Here is a 27,219-nt window from a genome sequence, read left to right as displayed (position 1 = left end):
AGATATGATAATTTTTATCTTTTTATATCGTGTTAGTGCTTTTATTTTTAACTTTTAAATCTCTCAAGCATCCAGTGTAGTTTCTTTACTCATGCACTTCTTTACTTTAGCCAGCAGAGGGACACAGTGAACCCATTATTGCAGAATCATCATTTAGAGCGCTCTGTGGAAGAAGTTTGGAGGAAGGGGACAGATAAAAAAGGGATGGGAAAATTCCACTGCCGCATGGAGGTTAAAGTGAGGAGAGGGATAGGAAGGGGGGCAATAAGGGAAAATTACAGAAAGAGTGAGGTTGGGGGGGGGTTGGAAGAGGGTTAGAAAGATGAATGCCTCCCACCGCCTCCATTTACTGCTTCGTCCTGCATGAAGGTTGTGTGCTGCTTTTGTTCCGTACACTAATTTGAGAAGTTAAACTTGGATCATTCTGGTGTTCTTTCAGGCTATTGGCTCAGGGTTTGGTGCTGAACACAGAAACTGGCAGATCTGGTAACCTGGGCACTGTGGCAGAGCTCAGAGAGGACGAGGATGAGGCCTATTTCAGCTCTTATGGCCATTATGGCATTCATGAGGAGATGCTGAAGGTCTGAGCTATACAAACACACACACACACACACACACACACTCACTTACTCACACTCTGACCAGGCCTGCATGTTTCTTCACAGTCTTGTGAGTCACTTCCCCCAGGTGCAGCAGTCTCTGCAGAGCAAAAGTGGGTTCATCAGCGTACGTCTTGGTTGAAGGATTATAATAAAGCATGTAAATGAAAGTGATCATCTTTATCTGCACATTGATACTGAGGAAGACATTTTCATTCAAAAATGACAGGTCAGCAATAAAAGCTGAGCTCTCATGTGAGGCACCGGTATTGCAGCTGTAAGGCGGATGCTTGAATGTTGAAATTAATTTCTACACTCCTTACACGGTACAAGTGTCAGCAGTCTAGAAGGTGTGCGTGTGTGAGTGTGAGTGTAAGAGAGAGCAAGAGAGAGTGGGGTGGGGGTGGAGATCAGCTCTGTCTCCTCCTTACCTGTTCTACTCACTGCAGTGCTTATACATATTCCTGACATCTCTTCTGATTGGTGCTAAGCGCCGTTAAGTTTTACATCGTGAGTGTGCGTCAGGCTGTAAACTCCATCAGAGCCTCAGGAGGGGCCAAGAACACGTGGTGGAGGGCTTTGCGGTAGAATGTGGTCAAGTCTTTGAAGTACATCACCTATGACGCACTTGGTGTAAGTGCGAGAACGTATAGAACAGGATGTAATGTTTCCTTAGCTCTCTTAGTGAGATATATGTACCTTACTTTGCTTCATGCAGTTATCTGTCCTGGGGGATTCATCAGGTCAGGTCTCATTTTGATGAAAATTGAGGGACATTTGGATGCTAAAGAGAGCTTTTTAAAAGTTTTAATTTTAATTTTTTTTACTAAAAATGAAATAAGCTAATTCTAATAAGCTGGGGAAGCAAATTTCAGAGCGAACTGTATTTACGTCTCATATTTAGTGTGAAATGTCAGATTAAATATTGCATGTAGTTACTGTCATTCTGCTGCACCTCAGAAAGAAAATCTTTGATAGATAGAATGGACAAAGAAATTAATTACAACAATCACAGACTTTGGTCATTGTTAAATTGTGATATTGCATATTTGGGTCTGAGGCAAAATTTAATTCCACTTCATTTCCACTGTATCTTGTACTGACGTGCTCGGTTTTCTGGCCATGTTTGATTGGCAGATTAATTTGTGAGTGCTGACCTGACCTCCAAAAGGAAAAATCCCCTCTGGCTGTATTTATCCAATAATTTTGCTCTTCAATTTTCATGAACCCCCAACAGTCTATGTAGAAAAATATTTGTGTGCCTTTTTTTTCTGAGATTTTTCTTCTGCAGGGAGGTGACAACGCCAGTGTTGATTCAAGTTTGTAGCACTATTTGCTGAAAAAAACCCCTAAATACACAGTTGTACAGCTTGAAGAACCGCAAAGTGATCTGCAACAGATTTGATTTTAAAGATACTCATATTCCACAGTTAGAGGTGTGATTATCTGAGTTTTTAATATTCTCTTCGCAGGACAAAGTGCGCACAGAGAGTTACCGCAACTTCATGTACCAAAACCCTGAAGTGTTCAGAGACAAGGTGAGCCTGTTCAACAAATAAATCCATCCATTAGTTACACAACTAATTCAACTGCATCAAGAAAACACCGGTGTTCACATGTGTATACAGCGGCAAGAAAAAGTATGTGAACCTTTTGGAATTTCAGTTTACTGCATTCATTTCAAGTCAAGAATATTAACAAATATAATGTGCCTAAAGTAATAACACAAACAAATCTGATCTTTCGTGTCATTATTGAGAACAACCATTTAAACGTCACAGTGCAAGTGGAATATGTGAACCCATTGAAAATGACCTCAAAAAAAGCTAATTGGAATCAGTTGTTAGCATAAGTTAAGAAAACTGGTTTGGAGATGTGGGCTAGAGCTACTTCGACTCACAAAAAACACTCTCACTTTTTGAGTTTGTTCCACACAAGATGAATACGTTTATGTGAGCCATGCCATGATGGAAGCTGCTACTTACTAAAAAGAACATTGCTGCACCCCTGAAGTTTGCCAAAGAGCACATTGACTTTGCACAGTGGTATTGGCAAAATGTTTTGTGGACTAATAAAACTATATTGAACTATTTGGAAAGAACACACAGCACTACATTGCATATCATCATGAACATCATTCCAATCAAAAAGTATGGTGGGGGAAACATGATTTGGGCCTGCTTTGCTGCATCAGGGCCTGGCCAGCTTACAGTGAGTGGGGGAGGGATAAATTCCCAAGTTGATAAAAAAAAAAATGCCTGTACGTCAGCTGAAACCCTGTATAAGTTGGGTGATGCAACAGAACAATAAACGAAAACACCAGCGCAAGTCCATAACAGAATGGCTTCAGAAAGACAGGCCAAGTCAGAGCCCAGACCTTAAACCAGTAGAGATGCTATGGAACGACCAGAAGAGAGCTACACATGAGACGTCCAAAGAATATGACAAAGAATGGGTTAAAATTCCTCCTGAACAATGTGCAGGTCTGACCCACAGCTACAGGAAGCGCTTGGTTGAGGTTTTTGCTGCCAAGGGGGGTCAACCAGTTACCACTTAGTAATACTCTTGACTTAGATGAAGATGAGATCACGTTTCATGACAAATTAATGCAGAAAACCATAAAATTACAAAAGGTTCACTTCTTCTCGCCACTGCATGTGCAGGTTGGCTGGTCGAATGTACAGTGAGTCAGAATGTGCATTTTGCAGAAATGACACTAGTAAGTGCTTGGTGGCTGATTTAAAACACAGTGTGACTCTATAAGCACCTCAACTGTCGACTGCAGTGTGCTGATAACAGACATACACAACCCCCCCTTCCCTTCGATCACTATACCCACTACCCCCACCCTCTTCAAAACCCCACCAACTCACACCACCCCTCTGTTTTCAATTGTCTTTAGTTGCAGGAAGCAGTGGCCTGTATCATGACCATCCATTATATGGGCGGCTGCTGGTTAGTGCTGGGATGAGGCTGTAGAGGAGGGAGGCAGGTTGTGTTGATGGGAATGTACATTATTCCTGTCAGAGTGATGCAGCCGACAGCGAAAGAAGTGTCACCTTCTACAAAAAGTGGCAGATAGAGAACCAAACATGTGGCTGAGCAGTACAGAAAGATAGAGGAAGAAGTGAGAAGCTGCTGCTGCAGCAGCATTGTGTTGACAGTGTTGCCGACCCTCTGTGAACCCATAAAGACAGCATGATGCTTACAAGGATATTAAAGTTGCTTTAAATAGAGACACAGATGAACGCAGTCTTACATATAGATGAGTGTATTGTCCCCGCAGCTGTGTTGCAGTCATAATACCAGCTGGGGGGCGAAGATGAACAAATTAACTGAAACCTATGGAAACTTAAAATAGGTGATTAAAAATGCTGCCGGCAACAACATTGTAAGGAGTTCAAAAGCTACTCTGGGAAATGTGACTATTCAGAAGCTGTTTGATCAGTAAAGATGCTGAACATGGAGACCATAGAGGTCACTTGGTACAGAAGAAAGTAAATATGCATCTGTGACAGTTGTTGCTTCTTCATTTTTCAGTTTACAGCCTTGCTTGCAATACAGTGTCAAGTTAAAAAGTATTATTGTACGTGGGTAATAAATCACCAGTGGTCAAGAATTGATGGTTGTACTTGTTAGCATTGTACTCCTAATGACTCCTTAAGACATTTTTTCCAACTTTAGATTATGTTATCAAAGTTATTTTAAATAAAACCTGGTCTATTTTCTCTCCTAGCATGCGCTATGCTGTCTTCTGTTTTCTCTGTCAGCATGCACTGTGTAGTCATGAGCAGACTACCTCTAATAAGAGGTCAACAGTGCCACTGACATAAACATAGTTATCACAAAATAAAATGTAAATGTGAACATGGTTACATGCCACCTGAACTTACTGTATTTATACACCCTGCGATAATTCACTGCCTCTCCCCTTCCACTCCATTCTGATCTCCAGGTGGTGCTTGATGTGGGCTGTGGGACTGGCATACTTTCCATGTTTGCTGCCAGAGCTGGAGCCAAGAAGGTTATAGCAGTTGACCAATCAGAAATCATCTATCAGGCCATGGACATAGTGAGGTGAGACACACACACACACACTTCAACTTTCCAGTATGTACACGTTAGTCACATGACCCTTGCCATCCATGTTATAGCGGGCCTTTGAGAGCCAAAGTGTTGATGGGTTCTCTTTGCATTGTGTGCAGCAAGATTGGGAGAGTAGAGGTCTGTGTGACCTCCCCTCACCTTTTATTTGTTGCAGCTGGTTGACTTCAATAGAGCTGCTGTCAGTTGTGCGGCCATAATGCACATAATTTACTCTTGTGTTCTGACTCATCCCCCCCCTCCTCACCTCTTCTTCCCCTCAGTAGCTACAGTCCAGCAGCTGCAGGCACACACTAAAACATGTAGATGACTTCCTACTGGTACATTTTAATACAGTCCTCAGTCCTTTTTTAGTTGCAGTGTGTTTCTAGTTTTCTAGCAACTGGCTCTCCACAGTGGAGTCCATTTACCTCCACCAGAGCCTTTGCCGTCCCTGCACCTACCTGCAAACACTGCCTCCATCACACTACGCCTCTAAAATGCATTTTTGAGTAAGGGGCTATTATGACTGCTATTATTACTGTTATGTAAGAGAGTGTTGTATGAGTGAAACAACAGGGTTTGCTGAAGGAATAGGACGTTTTAATTTTACAGCCCACTGACTCTCTGTAGGAGTGTGTGTTGTCATGCAGTCTGTGTCGCAGGTTTGCCAGCAGTGAAGATTCAGCTAAAGAAAGATGTTGTCACCCCTGCTGCTCTCTTACACACTCACACACAAGTTTACACACACATACGCTGAGAGTCCACCCCTGGGTCCCTTCAAATCTACTTGGATTGCAAGTTTTCGCTGTATTTCTGTGTGTTTATGTGTGTATGTGTGCGTGTGAGACTGCCTGTGTGTGTGTGTGTCCATCTCTTCCTCGTGATGTTAATATCAGGATTGTAATTAAAGTGGCTCCTGTTGGCTGGGCAGGAGCATCCATCTCCTGTCTCCACTCTGTCGCAGTAGTTTAAATGAAAAGTGTGACTTCCTTCCTTCACAGTCACTTCCTTAATGGATAATGTCTAAATACTTTTTTAAATGGGTGGAATTGATGGATTATCCAATAGAATGCTCTGAAATGTGACAACAAAGTGGAGGGACAGAAAGGACAATATTTTACGTAGATCATGAAATTCTCATTTTAATGGTGATATGAAATAAATATAGATGGATTATCAGTTTTCAATGTTTGTGGACGTTTATGTGCAAAGCTTTTATGGACTTACCCAAAGAGATGAGATGCTGTGATTGCTGACAGAAGCACTTCTAAGTGTTTAATTAAGGCTTTGAATGCTTTTGTACGTTCGTTTTTAGTTTTTGATATATTTACAAAACAAACTACTTTAATTGTCAATATTGGTCAGTATTCAATAATTGGTTAAATAGTAATTTGGCAATTGACTCAAAGTAAATCTAGAGCACAATAAATTCACTAAAACATAAAAGGTGCTTGAATGCTTCTGAAGCTGCTGTGTCAGCAGCATTCTCGATAATATTGGTTTTGTTGTGTCCTAATTATCTTAAAAATATTTAAGAGACACTAAAAGAAATAAATGTTTACTATAGTTTGGTCTAATATGATGAAACATGCGATGTCTCTTCTCCGTTCTTCTAATTTATGTGCATACACCCGCACGCACACACACACACGCACGCACGCATGCACGCACACACACACACGCCTACAAAACTACACAGGTACCGACTCTCTCCCCAGAGTCCTGACATTGTCCTCTAAATTACCCCAATAATGAGATTACAGTGTTTCCCTCTTGTGAAAGGTAGAGGAGTGGGGGGTTTGTGGGATGAGGGGGTGTTAGATTCTGGAAGCAGGTGATAGCAGTGGTAGCAGAGCAGCAGAGAGGGGAGAGACAGTTCAAGATAAGGATCACTGCTACAGAAATGCACTCTGGGCTGCTGTGAGTAATTGTTCTGTCCTCGGTAACATTAGCTGTCATGATAATGGAATATTCACAGAGATTGATGCCCAGACTGGCTGTTCTGAAAGGAAGGATCATTTAAACAGCAGCACAGATCTTACAGTTCCTACCTGAGCCTGACACCTCCGCAGGAAGACAATTACAGTGTTCCCCCAGATCAGAAATCCTGGTATACAAAGCAGAAAATATGCTGATTTACTGATCTGAAGTAGTTTTTAAATTCTGCAAAAAAAAAAAAGTTTTAATGGTTGTTGTTGTTTGATTTGTTATCCAGATAAAGTAAACCATCCTTTAGTTGACAAGTTACCTTGTTTAACTTAAGAGGATGTGTATTTGACTTGAAATGTTGAGGGAACTGAAGCACAGCTCTAAATAAATGCTAACGTTGCTCAGTTTGCTGTTTAAGTTGCAGCTGTTCATCTTAAAAATCTTAAAAATATATCAACTTTATAAGATTGCAGTGGGTCAGTGTTGGTTTTACAATTTCTTCTGCTCTCATAAAATACCTGAAATAGCAATACTACTTCTTTTTGACCAGTGACTTTGCATCAAAATTGCAAACTATATAACCGTCATTTTATATGATGTAAGATGACATTATTAACTTTATTTTTTATTCAGCAGTTAGATCCCAATGAGATTGGTAACATGATTTCCAAGAAAGATTTAGATTTAAAGGAAACGTTACCAGGTTACAAAATACAAACAGTGTTTCAAATCCACACCTTCTAACCATGGCAGCTGCTAAAAATAAAAAGAAAAACTCCACTTGTCTATTTCAATGATCAATATTATTATCCATTCCATCATCACAACACAGTTCCATCTTGTCTTTTTGTCACGTTTCTAGTTCTTCTGACTCTCGCATGTTTGCCTCCTAAAGGTCCAACCAGCTGGAGGATAAGATCACTCTTATCAAGGGTCGTATAGAAGACATCAACCTCCCTGTAGAGAAGGTGGACATCATCATCTCAGAATGGATGGTCAGTGCATGTTTTACACATACATATATTTTGTAGAAGTTTCTTTATGGAAATACAACAGTGTCAATCAGCCAGAAAAATTCCATCGAAAAATATATGTTAACATACACTAATCAAAAAAATAAAGGGAACAGTAAAACAACACATCCTAGATCTCGATGAACGAAATCTTCCATTTGAAAAACTTTATTCATTACATAGTGGAATGTGTTTAGAACAAAATAACATAAGAAGGATCAATGGAAACCAAAATCATTATCCCATGGAGGTCTGGATTCAGAATCATACTCAGTATAAAAGTGGAAAGGCCAGGTCACAGGTTGATCCAATCTCTGTGGAAATTCCTCAAGACAATTCCAAATGAAGCTTAGTAGTGTGTGTGTGGCCTCTATGTGTCGGTACAACGTCTGGGATGGAACGAGACATGATGTTGCAGAGGTGCTCGATTCAGGTTTGGGGAACGGGCAGGTTAGTCCATAGCATCAATGCCTTCATTATGCAGGAACTGCTGACACACTCCAGCCACATGAGGCCTAATATTGTCATGCGTCAGAAGGAACCCAGGGCCAACTGCACCAGCATATGGTCTTACAATGGGTCTGAGGATCTTATCCCTGTACCTAATGGCAGTCAGGGCACCTCTGGCTAGCACATAGAGGCCTGTGTGGCTCTCCAAGACTCCCCAGACCATCACTGAGCTACCACCAAACTGGTCATGCTGTCTGTTTCAGTTTGAGCAGAAACATGCACATTAGTGGCCGGCTGGAGGTTATTTTGCAGAGCTCTGGCAGTGCCCCTCCCGTTTTTCCTTGCACAAATGACCAGATAGTGGCCCTGCTGCTGTCTGGCTGTCACCTGCAGAACCATTCCTTTACAGGGGTTGTCGTGCTAAGTGCCTCGAATTTCCACCTGTTGTCTGTTCAATTTTCACAACGGCACGTGAAATTGATTCACAATCAGTGTTGCTTCCTAACTGGACAGGTTGATATCCCAGAAGTGTGATGGACTTGGACTTTGGAATTATTATGTGTTCCCTTTTTTGAGCAGTGTATTTTGCTCAATAGTAAATATGTTAGTAAAAGTGTAATGTTACTAAATATGCTGGTAACTTACTGTTGATTAGATGTAAGATGAATAAATATATTGGGTCTTCTATACATACAAGGTGATCGTTCTTTTACTGCTGGTTTTGCCTGAACCTTACTATAATACAATATCTATAGATATATTGAACTTTTTGGCCAAATCTGCAACAAGTGTATTTCTTTACTTGTGTGGTGTAAATGGTATCTTGGAAGTATATTATCCATACAAAACATTTTCTACATATACATGAATATACTTAATGTAAATTATTCGATTGGTGTTTTACCAGCCAATGAGCATGCAGCATCCAAGGTGCCAGCAGCACTGACACATGTTTTATACATGGCTTAAACAGAACTAAACTCGACGATGAGCTTCTCTGAATGCCTAACCAGGAAGAGCAGTCCTTCGTCCCCTTGATGCCCATTTATCAGGGAGATTCTCTGTGGTGATACAGGCAGGACGGCCAAAGTTGAATGCACTGCTGAAGTCATCCTTAATTCATGAGCATCCCGTATCTGTCCCCCCTCCACCTCCCCCATCCATCGTGAAGCCCCAGGGTCACGAGCAGGGGTCGCCAGCCAGTACCTTCCCATCCACTCATCGGGTAAATTGAAATTCGGCGGTTCATGTGTCAGTGGAATGGTGAAGTATAGCGTGCATAATCTCTGATGACACTGGCTCACAGGGTGCTAATAAATCTAAGAATTCTCCAGTCACTTCTCATCATGGCAGTGATGGCAGACATTTCTCAGAGTGGCCACAACTTCGAAAACTGACCTCCAATCTACCTGTATAAAATGGAAAAATGACAGTTGTCACAGAAGCAGACTTTCTGGCCAATGGTAAATGGTTTTAGACTTTATTAGACTTGGTTATGGTTTTGTCCTATAGTGAGGTAGTGTCTTATTATCTCAGTGACATAATAAGTGCCTATAGATAAGAAATTGCTCATTGCTTTATACAGGCAAGAAAACATCATCATCAAAACACATCAACAACAAAATCTCCTTTTTGCATCAGTAACTGTTTGACAAATCTGTGGCATTGTACTGGTCCATTTTTGCTGATATTCCTAGGCCTTCTGAACCTACAAAAGTCTGCTGTGCTGGTTTTGCGTATTCCAACAGCTGCATTTTTTTATTTTGGGGGGGTTACACGAATTAGTCTCTTTTGCTCCGTATCCCCAATGGGTATTCTCAATTTCTTGTTCTCAACTTGTGAATCACACATTTGAACTTTTGCATTTACTTTTCCAGATGTAGATGCAGATGTAGATGCCAGATGTGATGACCATGCTGGTACACATACATAATATTGTCCCCAAAGGGAGGTCTATGTTGTCATAATTTAGGAGGGGCCAGAATTTTTTTTTTTTTATCCAAACTGACAAAGTAGTTTTAATGCACAAAATGAATGTTGCATGAAAAATTGCCTGAGTGGATAATGATTGCATCAAAAATGAATTTAATTAATTTAATATGATTATTTGGTTAGTAAAATAAAATAATGTAGGGTTTAGTTTCTTTTTAAGACTACTGTGGAGCAGAAATAAAGGATTATATCATTGAAGTCCAGCTGTCAGAGTTGTTGGATGGAGCAGACAGACAGTGGTTACAGGGCTAATAGACAGAGATGGGTGATAAATGTGGTGTATGTGCAGGTGATGGTGAAGGGAGCAAATGAGTCTTTCTGTTGTGGCAGTGTTTGTGAGACTGCCTTTAGCAGAACCGCTGTCATTTCATAACTCACTACATTGATCGGTCCTTTCTCTCAGTACTCCAAAAAACAAACAGTCCAGAGCAGACAAGAGAACGGGGGCTGATGGCGACAGGGAAGGGCTGACTTCCCAAAAGCGATATAAAGATTGTCACTCCTTGATTAATCAGAAGTGATGGGGCTGCAGACTTAATGGCGTTTAGTTGCAGAGAGATATACATATGAACTTTTGAGTAGACCAAGAGATTTGGCTTCAACAAACTTTTGTTACTGTTACAACCAAGGAGTTGCTAGGAATAAGAAAAGCAACATAATACAGATGTAGTCAGTTTTTTGTTTATAGGGAAACAAAAAAAAGTAACTGTTTACAAGAAAGCAAAGAACGGGAGAGGTACTGCTTGGAGCCTAAATCAACAGACAATTGAACCATTCCTTGGTCATTGATTTACTATTAAATAGCTGGAGCTGCTATTTTAACACATTTCAAAAGATAAAACATGCATATAATTAGGAAATGGCTTGGGCCGTAAGAGTTTAAGTAGTAGTAGTAGATTTGTAAACCTACTGTATTTCCCTTAAAGTTGGTATGTCTCTATAGTTAGTGCAAAATTTTCTATTACTACATATGCATTGAAAGAAACATGGGACAACAAAGCCAGTCCCGTAACACCACAACATCTCACCCAGTTTGTCAAGTAAGGGCCCAAGTTTTAGAGCACTAGTTTGATGAAGTAGACTACTCCTGTCACCTAGAAGTGAGTGGAGCATGAAAGCCGACCTTGATAACAAGGTGAAGCTTCACAAGACATTACCGTAACCTCACTATTGCCAGAGATTTGCTAACCTCTAACAGTAGGTGATCATGGTTGAATTTATCATTACATGGGAAGAGGGAATCAAGGACCCTTCAAGAAGAAAAACTGCACAGTGCTGTGTGCTTACCTACTCAGTGGAAAATCTTGCCTGGTTCTGGAAGTCTCTTGGGGTCACAGGCAACAAGCTGAGGATGGCTCCCAAAAACCTGGTGGAGGTCTTTTAGAGAACAGGGTAGCTTCTAGCTATAACTCATAAGTGAAGACATAGTGTTGGAAATTAAGCATCCTGGAGCTGGCTGCAGGAGGCTTTAGGGAGACATTCCTATCACTACTCAACCACTTCAAAATGTTTCAGGTTTAAGGGTGGCTGGATATAAAATAGAATGATTATATAAAGTGCTATAGAAACTAAGGATAGATCATACATTCAAACCGTATTTAACAATTCTCTGTGAATGCTGAAGCTATATCATATCTTTTCATAGCAGTTTGTGTGCCGAGGTGAAGGCCAGCTAACCAGAATAGAGCTTTATGAGGTACTGTATGTGGTAACTCACCTTGAAGAAACTCTTTCAGAATGTCATATTGATGTTCAGCCACACTGTCTTTTTCAATAAAATCTGAAAGGAGCCCTGAATAAGCAAAGCATCAAAGATCTGTGTTCAACTTTCTGGCTGCAGAGGATTTCTTTGTGTTTTGCTATAGTTTATCTTGAGGTGAACATAGTGTGACCAATAAACCATTACCACTGGCACATACACAAACACAGAAAGTTTGAATCATTGTGTGCGGTAGAGGTGTGGAGTCAAATTAATGGAAGCCCTTCCTCTTTAGCCTCATTATCAGTGCTGGGAGCTTCACCTGCCCTAGAAGAGTGTGGTAGTCATCAGTCATCCTGTCCTCCAGCCTGACTGACTGTCAGTCTCACACACAAACACATTGACGCACAAACACAGATAAACAGAGACTAAGATGCAACCAACTAGACTCACGTGCACATACAGCATCAGTGCCACAGGTGCACCCATGGTTTAATGAGGATTTATTGGCTCTACTTAGTTCCTCAAGACCTTTAAATACTTCAGGAAGTGTTTTTCAGCTATACGCACGTATATCAAACTTTTGATATATATGACCCACCTTATGTGCTGTTACTTGGCAGGTGCTGTTATGAATTGTGGTTCAGATAATTTGATATTTATAGTGTTATAGTGTTATACAATAAATATTGAAAAATAGTTTTTGAAAATTTGAAAGGTTTAGAAAAATAGTTGTTTGTTTAACTTGCAGCTTCTTGGCTGCTAGGCCAAGATGTATGTTTTGGACTCTTTGTTTTTTTTAAAAACTTTTAAGATTTTTAATAACGTACCAGTTTGCATCTACTTACTTAAATTACTTAAGTTACTTCAGCCAGTAAGCTCTTTCTTCTAATTATTCATCTTTAAATCACATAGGTGTACAGTGGCAAGAAAATATAGGGGGACATTTTGGAATTTAGTGGTTGCCTGCATTCATCTAAGTCAAGAGTATTAACAAATATGATGTGCCTGAAATATCATTAATCTCAATAAATACATGAAAGATCAGAATTTTTTTGTATTATTTTAGGCAAATTATATATGTTAATACCTTATTTTCCGCACTATAAGGCGCACCTAAAAGTCTTCAATTTTCTCAAAAGCCGACAGTGCGCCTTATAATCCGGTGCGCCTTATATATGGATCAATATTGAGCCGCAACAGGTTTCGCAACTAGGGTAAACAGCCGCCGAGTCCATTTTCACTCGTAGAAGAAGTAGTAGTAGAATATGACTGCGCGAAGCGTGCCGTTTCGTTTCCATTTGTGTGTTTGTGCAAAGACCCCAAAATGGCTCCTATTAAGAGACACGCTTAAGAGGCAGAGTTTAAACTCAAGATCCAGTGTTATGCCGAGTTTTGCATGCCTGCCGACATCTGCATCCCCGACTCTAATCAGGGAGGGGGATGCAGATCTCGGCAACTCCGAGTTGCCAAATATTGCACCCCCTCCCTTATTAACTGTAACACACGTTATAACAAAATGCTGTCATTTGTCCATCTTTTAGATTATTTCAAGCTGACAGTAAAAAAATTCACACATGCAAAAGTGTGAGTGGCTCAAATCATACCGAAGTTTGCACATCTTGTACACACAACACTACTAATCTGCTTTAGCATTTTTAATAACACAAAGGTAACGTGTGTTACAGTTAATAAGGGAGGGGGTGCAATATTTGGCATCTCGGAGTTGCCGAGTTCTGCATCCCCCTCCCTGATTAGAGTGGGGGATAAAGATGTCGGCAGGCATGCAAAACTCGGCATAACACCTGCCTGTGCTGTCCTCACAACACGTGAACTTAGTTTAGCTAGACAGCCAGCTAACAAAAAGTAGGAGACTCCATCCAAGGCTTTCTTTTCTTATCTTTACTGGAGTTGTGAACTGAGGAGTACATTGCTCTCAACTACATTTTATCCTATCTTTTCCTACACGCTAGCTTGACTTGAATGAAGCTAATTACAATAACACGCACACCTAATTTATCACATGTAACAGGTAACAACTAACATACTTCTAATGACAATAAACATGTTAATACTTACATACTTACTTTCAGCTGCCTTTGTCACAAGTCATTGTTATTAATCTATCACTTGAACTGAAAGGCATGACATGGCCAGAGCACACACCATCAACATGGACAAAGATGAACTGTGTCACGAAAATTCTACCTCACTGACTTTACCTCAGGGAAAATAATAAAACAGCTGTTTATTCATTTTGGAAGGGAAGGGAGTTGTCAGAACTGGTTTGTAATTAATAAAGTTTGACCGACTTATCTGACTGTTTTGTTGACATTCCCCTCTAGTGCAGCTCCATCTAATGTTGCATAACGTAACCCGAGCCTCTACTGTAGCGTCTATTCTATGCGCCTTATAATGCGGTGCGCCTTATAGTGCAGAAAATGCAGTACTCTTGACTTAGATGAAGATCAATCATTTTTTATGATAAATTAATGCAGAAAACCACTAAAATAAACTTTTTGAAACTTTCTTGCCACTGTTTTTATTGAAACAATGAGAATCCAGGAGTCAGAGAACCACTGCACTACTTTGCACCTTGTGAAGCATAGAAATGTGGCATGTAGGTACCTATTTACTATTGGTGGTGATATATAAGAACCCGCTATGCAGTTCAGTATAATATATTTGTATATACAATACTCAAAATGCAATGTTTAATTTCTCTTATCCAGACAAAACAACTACAGCTTTTGTGTTATTAGAACATAATGTGAAACCATCCACAGTCATGATTTCAATTCACACTACCTTTTAAAAGGCTTTTTCATCTTGGCAATATACAATCTATGAAATAAAAATGTAGGAACATGAAGTTGATCAAAAGATTAAAAAAAAAAAATCATTTGCATACTTGTGTATGTTGTTTACAGGATGAAAGTCATTGTAACATTTTCTAAAAACACATGATGTCCTTATTGATTTCAGGAGAGCCACTGCTTCTAAAAACCTTGTAGCTATACTGCAAATTGCTAGTTCACAATCTCTCGCGTCTATCTCTCATTTGCATGGCCTTAAATGGAAATTAGGTTGATATTGGAACCTGCACAATGTACAATCACAAGCATTAAAATCTATTACAGGGATGAGTGTGATATGTTTATGCTAATTTGGTGTAATCTGGCTATAGACGAGTATAGAACAGGCTTGTTGATGTGGAGAGTACTCACTGAGGCATAGAAGTCCCCTCCCCAAGCACCCACACACATACATTGAGAAACATACACATTCATCCACACACACGCCATCTCCTTTATTTTGCCTTGACCCTCCTGGGACTGGAAGTGATGATGATCTGCAGTAATTGAGGAAGACGTGTATTGAATGTAGAAGGAGAGAGGAACTGGAGGGCGAAGGAAAGTGTAATCTGCTGATGTAGTTTTTGTACCGAAATGCCTCTCAGTACCTTTAATTGACAGACACTCTACTAAGGGCTGATGGACATGGAATCTGTATTGTAGATTGCAGCACACCAAATATTTTTTCTGCTCAGCCTTCAGCAACTAAAGACAAAAAAACAACTGTAATTATAAAAGTTTTCTCTGTAGAGTTTATAAAAAAATACTTGGGCTTAATAGCTTTTTGTGTGAAGCGAAGAGCACTGATGCAATGAAACAGTTAAAATTCTTTATAAAACTAATACAGCTGTAAACGTGTGTTTGCCATTTTTCTTTTGTCTGTGTTTATCGCTGCATATGTGAATGTGTACGTGAGTGTGTGGTATCCCACTCAGGGGAATGTGTTTTATATGCTAATTTTGTTAATGTGTATAAGCTGCAAAGCCCATTCTCATTAGGTTTTCATTAGTCTTTTTATGGAAATGCACAGTGACTATACTGCAGAGCATCGCCTGATCCAGTCTGACTGACACAATAAACACAGCCATCCTCACACTAACACCTCGGCCTGTCTGTGTCACCCGGCCCATGGGCAAATTGACTTAGAGGAAAAGGCTTATGATGGTGTTGAGAAGCGAGCCTACATTAGTGTATGTAGTGTAAACAGAGCAGAGATTTTGTTGTTCACTTTTTATAAGGGAAGTCTATTTTAGAAGTGGTAAAAATTGATGGCCAGTCTTTCTAAAGCTGATCATTTTTTTGTAAAATAATGTTTACACAGTACAGCGACATGGCTTATGAATGTTTTATAAAATAGATTTTTGGACAATATTTGAGATCTGTGACACAGATAAATAAGCTAAATAAGGTTCTAGATCCAAGGATACCATCAATTGTTGGTTGTATTCCCTTTCATGATGGTAAAGATTCTCAGTCATCCAGGTGAAGTTATCTGGAAGTCGAGTCATGGCAACTGGACTTCTTGTTGGGTCAAAACTTTTCACTGTCATCCAAGAAGCTTCTTCAGTCTGAAGACCGGTTGTCTTTAGTGTCCTTTGTGGGTAATTTAATGTTAGTTTCACCACATTAACTCAGTGGACACTAACATCAAATTCACCAGGGAGGACACTAAAGACAACCTGTTGGCTTTCCTGGACTGTGTGGCCATCAATGGAACAGACGGAAGACTGAATATATAGATTTACAGAAAACCTACCCGCACGGACGAGTACCTTTTGTTTAACTTCACATCATCCACTACAACACAAACTAGGCGTTATCAGGACAAAATTTGGACAGAGAAGACAAGTGGTTTAAGAGAAGTGTGAGGGAAGCTTTGCATGAGCAAATCAACACCCCCTCACTTAGACACAACCTGTCTCCTATTTTTCATTCTGCCCTTTCCCCAGAACCTGAGACACACCCAACGACCCACTTTAGGGGGTAAGAAGGGTTGGCAGAGCTGTGACTATAACATCCTTCCAAGCCAGGGATGAAGTAAAACCAACCTGGAGCATACATTTGTGGTCTCTATCCAACTATCTTCAGACTGAAGAAGCTACTTGGATGAGTAGTAAAAGGTTTTGACCTAACAAGAAGGAAGTACAGTTGCCATGACTCAACTTTCAGATTACCTTTATGAGACCTGATGACAAAAAATAGTTCAGAAACTAGCCTTATCCAGTAAATCACAAACTTTGCTGGTCAGATATATGGAAATGTGCTGGAATGGCCTTTCTTTGCTGTCATGCAGTAGATATAGACACTCAAATGTGATGTTGACACTCAAAAGTAGGGCTGTACGATATGGATATCTATATATAGAGAATAAGCACCTTAACAGTGTTTATTGGGAATATGTCTTTTGCTCTAAAGTCGGCTACTGCCCTGATATCGCTGTCTCTTTGTCTTTGTTTTGTTTTTTTATCATAAGGCATGGTGCTGGAGAAAGTGGACATTACAATCTGTTTTTGCCACTTAGGTATCACACTAGCTGTTTTAGGGGGACCACCACTTGCTTGGCTGGCACTGTAAAGTGTTGCCTTAAGCATGCTCTAAAGGATTGCACGTCTTCAGATGGTAAAGAGATCAGTGGTATTACCTGTCTTTGGGGGAACGTGCGCCCAGCACAGTTTGCAATGTGTGCTTCTCAGCCGGACTTTAAATAGTCAAAATACCTCCACGGTACAGATTTACTCTGACCTTTCTTTTTAACAATCTCCTCATCTTTCGAGCCTTGGGCTGTGTCACACTGTAGGCCTTCAGTTTGACTTAACATTACTGTCATCATTTTTCCTCTCTTATGTTCCTTCCTTCCTGACGTGCAGGTGTGCACAGCAGCAGTAGCCCAAACATGTGAAATAGCGTGTGTGCTACCACAGGTAGCAGCTGTACTTCTACACTGAGCTCTATGTTCATGTGATTAAAAAATCAACACGACTGGCCTTTGTCCTTATTAAATCATACAATTTAGTATGGTGTGACTGAAACAACATCTAGCAATCCATGAAATTGAATGCTGGTACAGCCTAAAGCTCCTATATCATCAATTGATAAAACTTTCAGGAATATTACAGTTCAAGGCGTTCGCAAATCCCCATGCATCTGTGTTCGTTTTTTTGGTAATTAACATTGCACATGTGTAATTTAGGGGGTGTGGCACATGCCACTGAGAGGACATGGGAAGTATCAGTGGGGACTATAATGTTGGTACATTGTTGATGATAAAAGTACGGTTTGACTCAGCTTTAAGGCATTCCTCCCTCTCTCATATGCTCTTTCCTTGAAGTGAGGCAGTCTTCCATGAAATTGAGCTCTAAATTACGAGGCTGGTGTACTCAGCGTGAGGGTTTTGAAATGACCCGCTCTGCCACTAAGGACATCAACTGGACCACGGCAGGCAGCAGACGATCGGCTAGTAATAGTTTATAATTTATAAATAAGACGATGCTGCCCGACTGACTTTGGTTTGAGACTAGTCCACTGTCGATAAGCAAAGAAAATGTTTCCCCTTATCACCTTGTGGAGGATAAGACGATTATATCGGCTTCATCGTCGTCATTATTATCAGCTCAGGTCTGTGACAGAGTTGGTGACCATTTTGGAGTTAGAGTTATAAATCTGGTTGTTTGCTATTTCTCTTTGCTCTTTTCTCTCATCTTTATTTGAATATAAGTCTCTTATCTCTGTGATTTGCTAGTCAGCTGGCCAGTGCATTCTCTCTCTCTCTGTCACTCTCTCTCTCTCTCTCTCTCTCTCTCTCTCTCTCTCTCCCCATTTATCACTTTATCTAAGTTTTATCTCATACACACTACCCTCATTCACTTCACTTTATCATTATCTACTGTTCTGGCCCTCACCTCTCCCTATCTATCTTTCCCTCCAGAAGGGAAAGTAGAGGTATTGGGCTCTTAAACATAAACCGGTATAAGACCATTTTATTTTCTTATATTTTTCTAGCAATACTGACAAATTAGTTTGTGTGAGTCCAAGTTTCCAATATTGTGGTAGTAAATTTTTTTCCAAATATTAGACTTGGACAGAATTAAGCATTTATTATGGGGCCGTAAAAAGCACTTATTATGGACTCTCAATTCTCATTTGATTTGCAAAACATTATGATGGAAAACAAATATCCATGTTGAAAATTAAATATGAATGCTTTTTATTCAGTTCTTTTGATCTAAAAGCAGAGATGGATATTTTTGGTGGTAGCAGGTAGAAAAAAAATTGTCAGCAGTTTCTGCCACTTTGGTCATAGCCAACAGCATTAGTGGTATAATACTGGGGTTAATGTGCTGTCTTACTGAAGCAGAACACAAGGTCAGCCCTAGGTCAAACTTTTAGATGTTGTGTGGCAGACCATGAGGGCACATTATTTGATTTGTAGTCACTGCTAATTTAACCTTCCACCATAGTTAGATTGAAAAATAATTGAATTGTCCAGTAGTTCTGTTTGACCTGGCATGTGTTGTGTGATTAAACTGTCAAAGTTACCAGATAATACTGAATGACCAGATGCTTTTGTCTTTTGTTCAGTTAACTCTTTTGGATGATAAGATGTTGGGATATTAATGTGTGTTTTCTCTCTTTCCAGGGTTACTTCTTGCTGTTTGAGTCCATGTTGGACTCTGTCCTTTATGCCAGAGACCTCTATTTGGCTGATGGTGGCTCAGGTAGGTCACATACATATTCTGTCTCCTGTTATGTCGTCACCAAGTTAAGGTAACAAAAAGGATAGTTGTATTAGAATCTATGTGTGGGTGGCTCTCAAAACTAGCTTTTCACAGAAAATGTAAATGAAATGAAACACTAACTATCACCATGGCATGGGGGATTAATATAGTTGAAGATGAACAGTTTGATCAGTGGAGAGTCTTGACACCTAGCACACAGCTGTTTTCACAACATGTCTACTTATTGGCTGTCCTGAAGGTTGGAGGAAGAGGTGAAATTTGTGCATTTGTTGAGTTTGGGTTCTGTTCTGTCATACTCTGACTCATATGAGGTGAAGATATTTTAAATGGGGAATATTGCACTAAGACTGTAGCTTGATGTCTATAGCTATAGCTATTTGCCTTTGTGTGTCTGTTTGTATTTTGGGGTTTAGACTAAGTTTTATGGTTAGGGTTAGATTTAGATTTTACTTAGGGTCAGGGTGTAGTTTAGGGTGAGGCAGTTAATTGTGATGGTTAGGGTAAGGCAATACATAAACAGAGTAGATTAGCATGGCCTATGTTATACAAAAGCAAGTTTATAACGTGTGTGTGTGTGTGTGTCTCACAGTCTCCTGGGTCATCCCATCCCAGCCACTAACCACATTTAATGGCTTGTGCTAAGCCAAGCTAAGGAACTGTTCCACCACACTGCTTTGTGACTTGTTGGGACACAAGGGAGCACACACACACAGATACACACACATGAACAACCACCTATGGAGACGGATCTGTTAGCAGTGAAGATTGGACAGGTGAAGATGTGTCCTGTGTGAGGCAGAAAGTAACAGGTCAGAGGACACAGTATGTTTTGTCATGAGCCTTTAACCCTTATGCTTTGCACAAGGTTTGCTACCTCCCAACATGGTAAATGGAAATAATCAAAACAAGGCAAAGAAATCTGGGAAATATGAAATCAAAATAAGATATATTTTTAAAGCTCTACAGCCTAAAACACTCTACTGAAACTACATATTCCAGTATAAATTATCTAGCTGCTGTGCTGTTTTTTCTTTATTTATACCATAAAATATCTATGGAAATATACTTTTTTTGGTTTTCTCTGAGATTAGAATGAATGAATGAATGAATTTACACAGTTTTTTTTTTTAAAGTAAATGTAATCTCTTAACATAAATCTCTTGAGATTCATGTTGGTAAATTCAGTTTATTTGCTATGCCTCAATTTTAATGCGTGATGCCAGGCACTAAAAAAACAACCTGTGTCGGTAACATGAATATAGGCCCCTCCATGTTGTTGTTTTTGTTCAGAGGTAAACATGCTTGAGGCAGTTTTAATTTATAAATCTGTGAAGCAAATATTTCTCCATTTCAACAGAGCCAGACTGCACTTCAATGCAATTACCAAAACAAAGATCATACCTAAATTTATTGAATGTTGGTCCTAGTACAGTTATTGTGTCACATTAGATTTATCAGCATCTGTTCATACATTTATTTAAGATTTTCAGTGTGTGTGCATGTCTGTACTGAGTTATTAGTCCACCCCTGCAGCACTGCTTTCTGTGTGTTTAAGTAACATTAGAAAAGAGTTACAACAGCTCCCTCATTCTCCTCACTACATTAACCTCCCCTTCATCCTGAAATTTGTCCCGGCATGCCTGGCACAGCACAGCATCCTGGAAAAGGGATCTGTTTAGTCCCATGTCCCCTCCTACACTGTCTTTCCCTCTCTCGTAGCTGACCAATGGGGGAGATGGAGAGAGCAAGAGAAGAGTGTGGGGGTAGGGAGGGGCATGACAAACGGGCTGTGAGCAGTGAGTCGGGAAGGACGCAGATGTCAAAGCCATGAATCTGGGGACGCCCGTGTACCCCCCCTTCCCCCTGTCCCTCAGTTCTTTTAGTCTTTCTCCTCTCCATTCACACTACACCGCTGCACCCCCTCCTTTGCCTATTCATCTCTCTGTCTCCATTTCCTCTTCTCTCAGCCAGGCTTCTCCCGATTCTGCCCAATCAGCAGCTCTCTCTCCTCCTCTCACCTGGCCCTCATAATTACTTACTCGCTTCAGTAATCAGAGTAAAATAAAGTGACAAATCTGATGTTTGTGTGTGCGTGTGTATGGAATATGCATGTACACAGTCTTTTGGTGCGTTGACACTCACAGGGTCACAAGCACGCTTCAGCTAATAATGAGAAGCAGCCGTGAGTTGCCCATCACTGAGCTGTCACCATTCATTCTCATACTTCAAAATGTGTTGAAGGTTTTGTGACACTAACAGACAACCTAGGCAAAATAAATAAACAGTGCTCATTGCAATGCTGTAAAATAGTTTAGAATTTGACTCACTATTCAAATATTAGGGCTGAGGCCAGCAGTTACAAATGTTACAACAGATCTTTGTGATTTAAATTTAAAGATTTTCTATTTTGTTATTTTGTGTCTGCTCTATCCCTCTAAAGCATTATATAAAGTGTTGTACAAGTACAGTTAACCCTAGGTTTTTATTATGTAAAAATTAAAACCCTCATATAAACCTTTGAAACAACCAGTGTATGATAATCAATTTATAAATAATATATTTTTATTTAATCAAAACATGGATAACTATAGCTAAACCTTCTTTTAAGGCTCACACCGTGAAATGGTCAAGCTCACATTAATGTCTGTGCTGCATTTTAGAACAAGCTACTCAGCTTCTCTGTTCAATTTCTCAACCAGTTTTGCTGCTACTGCTAATTTTGTTAATGCTTGTTGGTTCCTAGTTGTTTTGGGTAAAGGGAATGCTGCTAGGTTTTACAGCTGTTGCTAACTGCTTGCTATTGCTTCTGCCTACTGCTTAGGTTTCTGATGCTATGTACTTAAAGTTGGTGCTAGCTGTTTTTAGAGCTGCCTGCTGTTGCTTCTGCTTCATACTTATATTAAATTGTGCCTTATTTAAATCTTGCCCTCTTTCTTGTTCTGTAAGTAAATGATTTACCGTAGGACCTTAAACAATTATTATTCTAAAAAAACATTGTAAAAAAATGAACATATTAATTTTAGATATTCAAACATAGAGCTCTAAGACATAAAAGCTTTTGAAAGTAATTTCAAAAACATATAAGAGAATCTTTGGTATTCAGTTTTGTGGAGAGATGAGACAAAACTGAATATTTTCGGGCCTGTGGATCAGCAAAATGTTTGGAGAAAAGAAGAATGATGTCCTGCCCATTGCAAGGCATAGTGGTGGCTCAGTGATGCTCTGGAGCTGCTTTGCTCCTTCTGACACCTGAAACCTGTAGCATGCAGAAGGCTAGAGGAATTCATTGAAATATCAGAACATCCTAGGAGAAAACATCGTGCCGTCTCTAAGGAAGCTTGGGCATCATTGGACCTTCCAACAGGACAGTGATCCCAGGCAGTCATTGAAGTCCACCAGAGCTTGCTTGCAGAAGTTCTGGAAGATTCTAGAGTGGCCATTACTATCTTGAAAACCATAGAAAAACTCTGGTGGGATTTGAAGAAGGTGGTTACAGCACACACACCTAGAAATATTGGTGAACTGGAGGCGGTGGCCCATGAGTAATGACCTAAGATTCCAATATCCTTGGGGAAATTGTTGACAGCTGCACATAGATACATAGAATCCACTACAACGTGGGATCTGTGTTTTGTCCAAGGACATCTCAACATGTGACCCGGAGGAACCAAGAGTTGGACAACTGACCCTGGGGTTCATGGCCTACTGCTCTACCAACTGACCACCAACCATATACTTCTCCAGTGAACCATGCATATTTTTTCTTTTCACTCTGGTGTTTTGAACATATCTAACTGGGACTGATAATTGCATTGCTACTAGTGCCAGTAAGCTTGGTGTTCAAATTTATTTATTATTTTTTTCAAGTTTGATATAGCCTCATAAGTTTTTTTCTAAACTCAAGTTTAGGCTGTAGGCTTGGTGTTTCTCTGTGTTGGTTAATGTTACTTCACAGTAGGGATACCAATGGCTTCCAGCATCTCAGCTTTAACTTAATCACCAAGCATATTAACCATACAACAGAATCTATTCAAATGTGAAAACACAATGAAAAGACATTAAGGCTCATGTTTAATGCTCACTTTGAGGCACAGATAATGTTTATTCAATAGACAGTGTTAGGTCATATGACAATAATCACTGCCTATGCTCAGTCTCATCCCTTTTAGGGTGGATATCCCAGTATATTGCCCATTACATAAAACTCTAACAAAGATGGCGGACTACCGCACATCTGTTTGCACATCTGCCAACATTCTCGTGCGAGAACAGTGACATTTAACATGATAGATAACAAGAAATACTTTGTATACATGCCTACATTGTAGGAAACTGAATGCATATACTATATAGAATGCAGATGAACAGAGAGCCTTGTGTTATAAATGTTATTTCTGCTTAAATGTATGTGGGGCTGCCCCCAGAAATAGCACACATCAGAGCATTACACCCATTTGCATTTAACAAGTCATTGCAAATGTCCCCTTTTACATCGACGGCAACTTGCCATACATGTTGTTTATATATAAATTAAACTGTAACATAGATTCCTAGTGAATGACCAGCATATTCTAAAGAAAAGGTTTTCTGAGGCTGCAGGTCCATGTATGCTTAAAAAAATTAGCTTTTGCTTAACATAAGTAACTCTGTGCAGCTCATTTCCAAAATGTTGTGGAAGAATTTTCTATACAATGGAGGCAGCTAAATTTGCTTTACTTTGTTGGTTTGGGTATGTTTGGTTAGAGATGTTGAATAACCACATATAATATTGTTAGGATCTTAGAAAGTAAAGTATGAAGTACAATATGAAAGTAGGACAAAATGGCCATTATGTTTTGTGCACGTGATGGATACAGTCATTACAGCAACTTCATGAAATTGATGCAAAGCTCCCCACCCACAATTTGTTGAACCATTTGCACACCATTACATTGGTTGATATTAAGCATCTCTCAGCACTGCGACTACAAGTTTGCCCACCCTTTACTCTAGTTATGAGTAATGATCTTTTGTTTTTACCTGCTTCGTTCATAGCTGACCAGGTAGCATTAAGAACACTACAAGTGAATTTTGAGATGCAGTGACCTCCCACAATGATGTAGTGTTTTAAATTACTTTAGGCTAAAGAAAGTTCTGTTTATTGTCTATGTCCAAGGATAGACTTTTCAGTCTGGTTTTCCACTGACTTGTTGGTTGATAATCTTTGACCCTTTCCCAATCAATGCTATGACCAGCATCTGTCTGTTGTTCACGTACAGCTGGTGTTAGCGTTTTCTAGTGGTTGGACAGTCTGTCGTCTAAGCTTCTTGACATTTTACGCTGATACTCTATTTACTACAGTAATGATACAATGGTCATACAACATTCATCTACTGTCCTGTTCTAGACTTATTGGTGCTTGACTGTCTTTGATCCACTTATGTCTCCACAGTCTATCCAGACCTTTGCAACATCAGCTTGGTAGCAGTGGGAGACACACAAAAGCACCAAGATCGTATTGCATTTTGGGATGATGTGTATGGCTTCAACATGGCGTGCATGAAGAAGGCTGTGGTACCTGAGGCTATGGTGGAAGTGGTGAAAGCTGACACCATCATTTCAGATTCCACAGTCATACAGGTAATTAATTATTATTAATTATTAAGAAAGGATCAGTAACTACATAGATGAGGTTGACAAATATGTATTTTTTGTACATTATGATAGTGTGTCCTATCTCTGTAATTTTACACTGGCTAAAACAAAATGCATTACATTACATTACACAATCTGCTTTTCAGACTGTGTGTCTTGTACAGTAACACACAGTATGATTTTAGCTTTTCAGACCTTAAAAACATTGTTTAAAGAAAATGTAACATGAAACAAATGCAACTTTAGCAAACCCAAAATACAATTATTATTAAATTATTTATTTATTTTTTAGAAGAAAACGTAATGCCAACTGGGTTTATAGGAGTTTGTCTCCTTAGTTACTAAATCCAAAAAAACTATCAAGCTGCAGTCTGGGGAGGAAGCTATTTTAAGGTTTTAAGGTTCTTAGACTTCTCAGGTCTAGATTGAAAGACACAATTTTGATCTTTTCCATATGCAGCTGACTTTTCATAAATGGTTGATTCATTTTTGAGATTGAGGATCAACTTTCAGTTCCAGTCATTTGTGGATGATGGTACCCAACGTATGATACAGAACAACTGACTTGGATGGTATATTGGAAAACTCAGTCAGTGTAAGCTTGTGTTCTGCGGAAATGCACATGCGCCTACCACAAATAGGAGAAATAGAGTTTGCAGGACAGAAAGTGTTGGGGCATAGACAGAGAATGAAAGCAGGAGTTAGCTGTAGAGAGATACAGCCTGAAGGTGTGTATGTGTGTGTGTGTTTGTGTTGAGACTGTAGCGCTGGGTGATTGATCTGTCTAATCCTTGTTTAAGTTCCTCTCAAGGAAACTTCATTACTCTCAGCCCCCTGTGGATAGAGTGGTTTTCACTGAGCTGATGGGAGAGCACACACATTATGCAGAGATAAAGCAAACACACACGTACAGTCCCACACTTAAGAACACAAATACCTTTTCTGAGTCTTTCTGTGTAAGAATACTCTCCCCTTTTGTCTTTCATACCACTGTGCATTTCTTCACCGGTTGGCCTGTTTGCTAAGTAGCATGTCCTCCACCCATCTATGGATGTGATGAATGAGGGGAGAGCTTGATATAATGGAATTTGAATTCACTAATCAATAGCTTCTCTCCTCCAGTGACGAATGGACAGCCCCTCTGCCCAAATTACATGGACTCTCATTTATTGCCTCCTGTTGATACGATCCAATAACATTCCATTAAGGCTGGCTGCTATTCCGGAAAATTGAGAGCCTTTTCATTGAATTATACATTTCTGCAAAACAGATTTATTTTTTCATAGTGAGAACAGATAGGAATGTTCAGTTTCAGGAATGTTTAACTTGCATCCAACTGAAGCAGCTTTGAGCAAGCCTTATATTATACTAAGAGTTAAAATTTTGGCTTTAAATAGTCTCATAAAAGCACATTTACAGTACAACTAAACCTCTTTGTATTTATTCTGCTGCCAGCAGTGTAGCTGTGTTCAAAAACACTATGTATATATCACTAATCACTAATTAATTAATTACTATGGAGTGCACTACATGTTCTCTCTGCCATTTTATTTGAGTCCCAGCACTCCCATGACCCTTCAGTCGACAAGCGGTTAAAAAAAATGGATGGATGGATGTCTGCATTGTGAGTGTGTATCCTCCATACACAGGAATGCAAATGTCTTGCCTTTTACCAAAATGTGCCATTTTCCTGTCCAGATAGGTTGCCTACATGAACAGTGTAAATTTGCAAATCTTTTTCATTGAGGTAGCTAATAATAGTTTAATGAGTTAAACTGATGACATGCCAAAATCAGACTTGTAATTGTTGAGTTTGTGTGGAGAAACTTCACCCCTGACCAACCAAAGTGGACCGAGTGATTCTGTAGTGTCAACAGGTTGAAAAGAATGAGACATTGTCTCTCACAAAGTCATCAGCTGATCTCACATAAGTTTCAGAATTCAGCAAAAATTGTATTGATGTCAGTAAATGAAGCACCGGTATTTAGCTTTCAATCAGGAACTTTAGTATGTAAATCGGATAGCTATTAGAAAATAAGGTGATATGTTTTTAATATACTCAATACTTAATAAAAACGTGTTTTCAAGTTTTGACATGCTCTATACAATATGTCCAGTACATTTTCAGGTATTGAGCACTTTTGACACCAACGTTATTTTAAGCATGAATTAAGTTCAACCTTCTATTTCATTTAAAAACTCTCTTATTAAACTACACGTGACACA

General features: G+C 39.6%; 1 protein-coding gene across 2 annotated transcripts in view; it reads left to right on the top strand.

The window, feature by feature from the left end:
- The window catches only part of prmt3 (protein arginine methyltransferase 3), a 46,950-nt gene that overhangs the window by 3,551 nt on the left and 16,180 nt on the right, over positions 1 to 27,219 (top strand). For both annotated transcript variants that reach the window (XM_026378885.1, XM_026378884.1), the window contains exons 7-12: positions 440 to 581; positions 2,072 to 2,137; positions 4,555 to 4,676; positions 7,510 to 7,609; positions 19,260 to 19,338; positions 24,791 to 24,978. In XM_026378885.1, the coding sequence (XP_026234670.1) occupies positions 440 to 581; positions 2,072 to 2,137; positions 4,555 to 4,676; positions 7,510 to 7,609; positions 19,260 to 19,338; positions 24,791 to 24,978 (697 nt within the window). The remainder of the gene's footprint in view (positions 1 to 439; positions 582 to 2,071; positions 2,138 to 4,554; positions 4,677 to 7,509; positions 7,610 to 19,259; positions 19,339 to 24,790; positions 24,979 to 27,219) is intronic.

This window comes from Anabas testudineus, chromosome 3 (genome assembly GCF_900324465.2).
Source record: "Anabas testudineus chromosome 3, fAnaTes1.2, whole genome shotgun sequence".
NCBI classification, from domain to species: Eukaryota; Metazoa; Chordata; class Actinopteri; order Anabantiformes; family Anabantidae; genus Anabas; species Anabas testudineus.
This window is presented reverse-complemented; position numbering and strand designations above follow the sequence as displayed.